Source organism: Callorhinus ursinus, unplaced genomic scaffold, assembly GCF_003265705.2.
Source record: "Callorhinus ursinus isolate GAN/ISIS: 27379988/994484 unplaced genomic scaffold, GSC_fseal_2.0 scaffold50, whole genome shotgun sequence".
Classification (NCBI taxonomy): domain Eukaryota; kingdom Metazoa; phylum Chordata; class Mammalia; order Carnivora; family Otariidae; genus Callorhinus; species Callorhinus ursinus.
In genome coordinates this window covers 4,889,671-4,898,033 of record NW_027397112.1, presented here as the reverse complement: position 1 = coordinate 4,898,033, position 8,363 = coordinate 4,889,671, and the positions used below count along the sequence as shown (strand labels likewise).

The following is an 8,363-nucleotide window of genomic DNA, read 5'->3' as shown; positions in this document are numbered from 1 at the left end:
TGGATGGGTGGATGGGTGGATGGATGGGTGGATGGGTGGATGGTTGGGTGGATGGGTGGATGGATGGGTGGATGGATGGGTGGATGGGTGGATGGATGGGTGGATGGATGGGTGGATGGGTGGATGGATGGGTGGATGGGTGGATGGATGGGTGGATGGGTGGATGGGAGGATGGATGGGTGGCAAGATGACAAAGTATTGGGTAAAGGTAGAGAAGAACAAAAGACAGTAGATTCAAAATATTAACTATGTGGAAGGGAATGTCAAGGGACATATGTAATCAACCTCAGATCTGCAGTGATGACCAGAGTTAGTTAGGAGCAGAAAGTCCAGGGAGCGCTTCTTGCTGCTGTACCCATGAAGATTGCATCTGGGATTCATCAAGAGTGTCCGACTATAGAAAGGGCTCAGAAAGCAGGACGTGACTTTTGCTTCGGAATTTTGTGGTTAGCACTAAGTGGCAGCATCCCTGGTGGATTTAACATTTTTCCCTGAAAGCCAAAGAAATTTAATCTGAAAACTGGCATCCTAGAGGTGATAATTAGAAGAGAATGGTTAAGAATATAGAAACATCAGAGTCTCTGCTTGGAGCCTCAGGTTAGGACCTGTCGTTGAAATAGCCTCACTGATGTTGGACAGAAACCTAAACATTTCTCCGTGCCATGCCAATTTTTTAACAGTGCACCATTTTTCTTTTATGAGTCTAAACTGGGTTTCTGAAGTTGTCGTTCCTGAAGCTTCTCTTCCCTTAGGGTAGTTCTCTTGCTCCTCTCAAAAGATCCACTTAAGCAGTTTGTGTGCCGCATAGTTGCAAGTAGGTGGGCAGTTCTTTAGAAAAACAAAATTCTTCAGCTTAAAAGAACATCTGCTCTGTGTCTGATCACTAGATACCTCCAACTTTTCTAGCAAGTTGTAACATTTGTACTGACAACCCTAAGGCATATTTTGGCACCTTAAGGAAATCTACACTCAAAAAATGTGTTATTATACATGTCTCTAGTGCCCTGTTCGAGGACCCTCACGTGCCTCCCTCACTTTGGGATGCTTGCTTAATAAAGTTTTAGTTGTGCCTTACCTCCGACCAGACCCAGGCAGATATGCAAACGAGTGTGGGTCCACAGGACTCAATCAAGCCTTGCCTTGTCATCGGGGGACCGTTGGGGAGCTGGGGATGTCCTCCATGAGAGCACATTCTGGCACTTAAAAAATTATACTCACAAAATGTTGAAGGGAAGAGAATACTTTTTCAAGGGCCCCAAGTCAAGTAACCAGTGACCAGATTTCCATCTGTTTCAAATTAAATGTGTTTATTATCTTTGCATCTCCTTCTGCAGCTCCACATCGTCAGTTAGAAAATATCTTTGGGGATCTTAACTTATGCTCAAAAGCATGTTTTTTATAAGTTTAACTGGCTGTTTGCTTTCACACGCAGGCAGCGGTATCTCCTCCTTCACTCTGAGTCTGTGCTTTATCGAAGTTGTGGGAGAGGGCTTATGGGTTCTATTCACTCAACACTCAATGTTTTGTTGTCGTTGTTGTCTTGTTTTGTGTTTCTTTGTTGCATGAGGTCCCAAACTCTATGTTAGTTGTTAGAAGTAGAGTGGAAACAATACAGTAAGTAAGTATATAAGTGAAGTAATTGTAGTTTGTGAAAGGTGCCAGAAAGGATATAAACAAGGGAGCCAGTAACTGGCAAAGGCCACCCTTTGGAATGGGTTATCCCAAAAGCCTCTTTGGGCAAAAGAATTAGGAGCCGAGACCTGACGGTAAGAAGAAGCTGTTCAAAGAGACACTAGGGGATGAGCATCTGGGCAGAGGAAACAGTCACGGTAAAGGCTTCGAGATAGTCCAGGACTTAGACTATTTGAGGAAGAGAAAGCAAGCCAGTGTGGCTGGAGAGGACAGAGAGAAGGAAAGTGGCGCGTGATGCAGCTGGAGGGAGGCCCTCGCTGGGTCAGGCAGGGCCCCATGGGAAATGTTCAGGATTTTAGATTTTATTCCAGAAGCAAGCAGAAAGCCAGGAGAGTATGCCATGCTTGGATTTGCATTTCATGAGGATTAGGCTGGCCAATCTGTGAAGAAGAGGTTGGAGAGGAGGAAGGGGAGGTGGGGAGGCTGGGTGGGAGGTGGCTGCATCAGCCTTGGTGAGGTGTGTTGGTGGAGGTGGGTGGGGGAGGGTGGGATGGAGAGGTTTTGGGAGTAGACTTGGCCAGCCCCCCCCCCTGGCTAGAGGGGACAAGGGACAGGAAGACCCAGAGACCCGCTGGTGTTCTGACCTGAGCAACAAAGGATGCCGGTGCTACTTACAGCGAAGGGGCAGTCCTAGGGGCGCAACGGCCATTGTGTGGAAAGGTGGGGACCGGAAATCCGTTTTGTATGTATGAACCTGTTTCTTAGCTCTAGGTAGAGATGAAGAAGTCTCTTGGCAATAAGTCTCTCAAAATGGTAAAGTTTATCATTTATTGGTGTAACTTTAGAAGTAATGACAGAAACATTTGGGACAACATGCCTTGGAGGTCCTGACAACTCAGGCTGGGGAAATTAGGGATGGCTCAAGGGTCAACAATAAATCTAACGAGTGGCATAGCGTGTGGAAATACGTAACCGTGGATTTTCTCCTCTGCAACTTCTCGTTTGATCAGACTTTATTCCTGTACTGGGATAAAGATGCTAGGTAGGGAATGGGAACAAGGAGTCCGAGAGCTACTGGTGCTGAGAGGATGGCAGAAACATCCAGAAAGGAAGATGAGAAACATGACATGGAGAGAGAAAGAAGGACTTGGGGCTGGGAAGACATGCTTAGGGGATGATACAATCTACTTATTTAATATTGTCCTTTGAGTTTCAGTGAGTGGAACTCATTTTTTTTTTTTTAAAGCAACTCTACAAATGACATTTGCTTTGCAAAGCAAGTATGAAAAACCATGAACTGAAGGACCTCATAGCATTTCTTCAGCTGCGTCTCTGCCTTCCTATTCATTTTCAGCAGATTCTGTTTGTTTTTCCACCAGCCTGCCCACTTCCGAGTACACGCTGTTCCACTCTTTACTTTGCTTATCTCCTTTTCCGTTTGCTTATCTCCTTTTCTTTTCTGGGTGGTGCTTTTAGAAAGCATAATATTTGGATGGTGGGGGAGCAGCCTGCAATGCAAAATGCATTATCTGGATGTTCTCACTGGCACCTGACTTAGAAGAATAAGATTGTCCCTCTCGATTTCTGGTTTGCGTATCTACAATCTCAGAGTTGTGCAGGGGAAAGTCTTTGACTTTGGGTAGAAGAAGCCTAAGTTTGGGAGTGAGAGAGGCCTGAGTTGGTGTGTTAGCTCTGCTGTTTTCTATTTTGTGACTTCAGGCTTGTGACCTCATGTCTCCAAACCCAATGTTTTCATCTGTAAAGTGGGTAATGATATATATGCAAATTGTGGGGTTGTTGTGGAGTTTAAGTGATATGACCCAGGTGAAGGTCTTAGCATGGTACCTAATTCATGCTGGTAATCACAAATAGCCCATCATATCATTCTTACTAAACTTGCCAACATAATGGCTCAGTCAGTTTGATCAGAAACAAGCACTATTGGTAGGCTGTAAGGCTGTTGACAAGCATTACAGTGTGGGTGCTGGGGTGCTGGGTGATGTTTCTGTCACAGTCTAGCAACTGGAAGCTTATAGTGTGTTTAACTCACCCATTTGTGAAATGGGATGAAAAATTGTAATTGAACAATTAAATTTAAAAATGGGGGCCTTTCTTACGCAGCAGGGATTGCAAGCTTCTCTTTGAACACCGAGCTGGTGACGTGGGGCCCCTCACCGTTCCAGATGATGACTGTCAGCCATGACTTAAAAGCAGCTGATGCTGTGGTAGGAGGTGCTCTTCCCAGTTCCCCACTGTCCCTTCCCAGTTCTCTGCCCATTTTAGACAGCCTGGTCTTAGATCTTGTATGGACTCTTGACTAGCTTGTATGACCTTGGACAAACTATTTTCTTTTAAGACATTTATTTATTTACTTGAAAGAAAGCAAAAGCATGAGCAGGAGGGGCAGAGGGAGAGGGAGAGAAAGAATCCCAAGCAGACTCCACACTGAGCGCAGAGCCCTACACGGGGCTCCATCTCATGACCCTGAGATCATGACCTGAGCCAAAACCAAGAGTCAGATGCTTAACTGACTGCACCACCCAGGTGCCCCTTGGACAAATTCTTTAACTCTTTGTCTCAGTTTCCTCATCAGTAAACTGGAGATGATAGTAATGCTTACCCCGGAAGGTTCTTTTAAGTCTTAAAGCACATCAACGAAAAGCTTCTCACGGCGCTTGGCCTACAGCACGCACTGGGGGCTAGCTATTTTAGCATCAGAACACTTTGCAAATTTGTGGGCATCTAGTGGAAATCCAAACTTAGGTGAATACTGGAAGAAATCAAACTGTGGGTAAGACAGACGTATGTTACGGGGATATAATATTTTTTAAAAATACCAATGAGATTTTCTTTTTCATACACCCTTGTACTTGATCTGTTCCCCACACTCTCCTTTCAGGGAAAAGCTTCGGGGGTAGCTACCCTCCATTGTCTGTCATAAGCACCCTTTGCTTGTTCCCATCCTGGAGCTCACTGGCTGGGTTTTATCAATGGACTGTCTTGCCTCTGGTGTCCGGTTAGGTGTGGCCCATGGGATGCTCCAATAGGGGATTACAAGAGGGGAGGATAAAGATGGCAGGATTTATTCTTTTGGCTGGCTACTTCCCTGACCTGCTAGGACCCTTCCTAAAGGTTACAGGTTCTCTCTCCACACTCTACCCTTCTGGCTTTGGTAGCCCTTCCTTCGGTTCATCAGGTCTTGGGTCTAGAGGTGGTAACGGTTACACTGTTCCTTGCAGTTCCCCTGTACCTCTCCCATACCTTTGCAAAATCACTTTGATTTATTCTGCAGTGTAAGTCATTGGTTGATGTAGTTTCCACTGTCTTGGAGAAAATCAGAATTCTTATAGCAGAAAGGAAAGAAAGCGGAGTCAATGCTAAGATCCAAATTTTGAGGTGGTATTTTGAATCCACAGCAATGGAGAAATCAAGGTTTGTGAGGAAAGAAAAGAGTTTTCTGCGTTTCTCGTGGTTTCTCTTAACAGGGAAAGAATGAGTTTAGATCAAAAGAAAGCCATAGTGCAGAACGGCAGAGGAAATGGCCTAGGGGCGATTTCCACCAGACAGGAAGGGGAAGCAGAAAGCGTTGCCGCGAGAGGCGGGAAGGCAGCTCTGAGAGGGTAAAACCTGGATGTGTGCCACAGCTTGGTCACTGGGAAGGGGCTGCCTCCCCCCTCCGCCCCATCCCACCCAGGTTTCCCCTTGCCTCACCCCACTAGGCTTCAGCAAAATTGGAGTGATGAGGTGTGAGAAACTCTTACAGAAATGCCAGATGGTTTGAGGGAGATTCAGCACATCTTGGCTCACCCCACAGCCCCCCTGCTCTGCACTTTCCTACTGTGTCCACCATGGTCTGGAGGTGGTAGAACAGCCAGGATGGAGGGGTCTTTGAGGCCTGGGGTTTCTGTCAGCCCCGCTGAGAGGACACTCAGGAGTGAGAATGGCTGGGTCCTGGCATCAGCCTATGGTCAGAGCAAGGAAGCGAGACGCCATGAAGCTCCCACACCTGGTGAACTGAGGGACCCTCTGGAGAGAGGGAAGAAACCACCTTTGAGCTGACGGAGTATTTCCCCAAATAAGGCTGAGTTCATCTCAAAGTGAAATGTTTCAAGCAGGAATAGAATAAGTTATCTTCATTGGCTTTTCCCCCCCCTCTGCCATCAAGGAGGAAAGGCAGCTCCAGAATAAGAGAGAAGTGATGACCGACAATGGGCTCCGTTTGTTCAGTACCTCTGAGTGTTCTGTGTAAAATCTGATGCTCTGTCCTTGACTTCCTCGCAAGACCGACCCTTTAACTGGACCTTTGTGCCAGAGCCGCTGAGTCATATTAAGCGTGGTGAATGCATTTAATCTAATACGGTCATTACTTTTACTTATTAAATCATCTTAATACAATAACGTTGAAGGAAATTAAGGCAGAAGAATATCCATACCCCTCTGCCTTATCCACAAAGACACTTTTTTTTTTTTTTTATGGCTTCTTTATCCATGTTGTTAAAATACTGGGTTGACAGACGGGCCAAACCCTGGGCTTAAGAAAGGCTGTGCTCCCGGTAGCCAGAACTTGCCCCTGGTGGTATAAAGGAAGAGAGAGGTGAGCTGGTTACCTGACATTGTCATATGGCATCAAGCTTTTGCTTACTTGGGAGAACTTCCAATTAGTGAAGTGGGACTTTCCTAGGATGGTGTCCAGAGTCCACAGCGTTGATAGGATTTCACACTTTATTTCCGTCTCCTTAGCCTTTGCCCTTATACAAAATCCCAGGATTCGTGGGGATCCCTCTCCAACTTTTTCCTGGCATCCTAGACCCTGATTCTGGGGGCTCTAGCCTCCTTTGGAATGTTGACATTATGATGTTCCTGGAAGAATTTTGCCGATGGAATTCCCGGGCCTGTTTTAACGGGAGGCTTAGGAAAGAGATTTTAGCTTTGCTTACCTCTGCATGTTTTCTCCCCTTTGTGTTCTAATGCTCACGACATTTTGAAGGATGCGTTTTCCTTGGGTTGGAACATGCGCTGGGAAGCAAAATACATCCCCCTGCTCTCATGGGTATCACTCTGCTTTGGAAGCATATGCTGTTCTAAGCAATTGTCTTTTCATGTGCCTCCATGTGTTTGGATCTCTAAAGAAACACAATCAGATCTGCCCACATCCATGAGTAGAGGGGATGCATATTTACCTCAACAAGATGGACGACAAGGGTGAATCCGGAAGTGATATTATGGATTGGGAAGCCTGTTTGTGACGGGTGAAAGCAGCTGGTATTTTGAGATGTCATTTGGTTGTCTGTGTAAATACTCCCAGGGTGTTTTCTCAGCAATCCCCACAGGTCAGAGAAGGGCCTTGAGTGATGACGGCCTTGGGGTCATGTGACAAGTACTCGACACCTGTGGGCTTTACAAATGTGAAGATCAGGGGGCTTCTTAGAGGAATCCCAGGGAAGAAAATGGAGGAAACACTAAATAAAACCTAGACACAAGATCTGTGGACAAATGGGTGAAATAAATAAGCCATTTAAGACTTCGTAGTATTTCCCACTAAAAACCAGGCTCTTTGGTACCTGAGGCTTACTGTATTAGTTTTAATGGCATTACCAGATGTGAAATCACACCAACTGAATAAAATGGGAAAAATCAGACCATGATAAACCAGCTTGGCCTTATTCTTAACTTCTGTCAGATTTCCTTCTTGACCCATGAAGAATTGAGAATCACTATTTAGTTTCCAAATATACAGGGGTAGTTTGGGCTGGGTTTATTTTTTTATTTTTATTTTTTGGGAGGGGTGAGGAGGGCAGAATTGACTTCTTGCTGTGCTGTGGTCAGAGAATATAGTTTGTATGCTTTATCAATACTTTGATATTATTTGAGATGTCCTTTATGGCCTAGCCTGTGTTCAACGTTTGGAAGTATTCCCTGCAAACTTGCAAAGAATGTAGATTACCTAGGAGTTGAGACAATTCTAAACATGTGGATTTTATAAAGTATCTAAAGCATGCTCTTCAAATATCCAACATCATTATTAATCTTTTCATCACTTTATGAGTTTGTAACAGATCAATGTTAAAATCATACGTTAGGAGGGGCGCCTGGGTGGCTCAGTCGTTAAGCGTCTGCCTTCGGCTCAGGTCATGATCCCAGGGTCCTGGGATGGAGCCCCACATCGGGCTCCCTGCTCGGCGGGAAGCCTTGCTTCTCCCTCTCCCACTCCCCCTGTTTGTGTTCTCTCTCTCACTCTGTTTCCCTCTGTCAAATAAGTGAATGGAAAGTCTTTAAAAAAAAATCGTATGTTAAGAAGTTCAAATTTTCCTAATTCTTTTGACTTTATGAAATTGCTGCTTTTATAGGTCAGTCAAATACTGACAGTTTCATGTGGCTCAACCTGATATTTTGAGGCAATGTTGCTGATGTTCACTGTCTGCTTTCTTATGTTCTTCTGGTTTATTATGTGATAACCTTCCTTGTCCTTAAATAATATCTTTTCCAGTCTATTCCATCTGACATTTATATGGTTAGAGCATCTTTATTTTGATCAGTACTTTTCTAGGGTAATCCACGTATCTTTATTCTGATTAAGCTCTATTTGGACTAATGTCTGGCATACTGTTTTTTCTATTTATTATACTTTTTCTTTGCTCTCTGCCCCTTCCCCCTGCCTTATTTTTGACCTTTTAGTTTAGTAAATTTTCTTTAATCTGTTTATTCCCTGCCTCTAAGTCTTTGGAAATTAT

General features: G+C 44.7%; 1 protein-coding gene across 1 annotated transcript in view; it reads right to left on the bottom strand.

The window, feature by feature from the left end:
* LOC112837557 (uncharacterized) overlaps positions 1 to 6,433 on the bottom strand; it is a 22,592-nt gene extending 16,159 nt beyond the window's left edge. The window contains exon 1 of the mRNA XM_073883214.1: positions 6,240 to 6,433. Within this exon, the coding sequence (XP_073739315.1) occupies positions 6,240 to 6,259 (20 nt within the window). The 5' untranslated portion in view covers positions 6,260 to 6,433. The remainder of the gene's footprint in view (positions 1 to 6,239) is intronic.
* Positions 6,434 to 8,363: the final 1,930 nt, after the last annotated feature.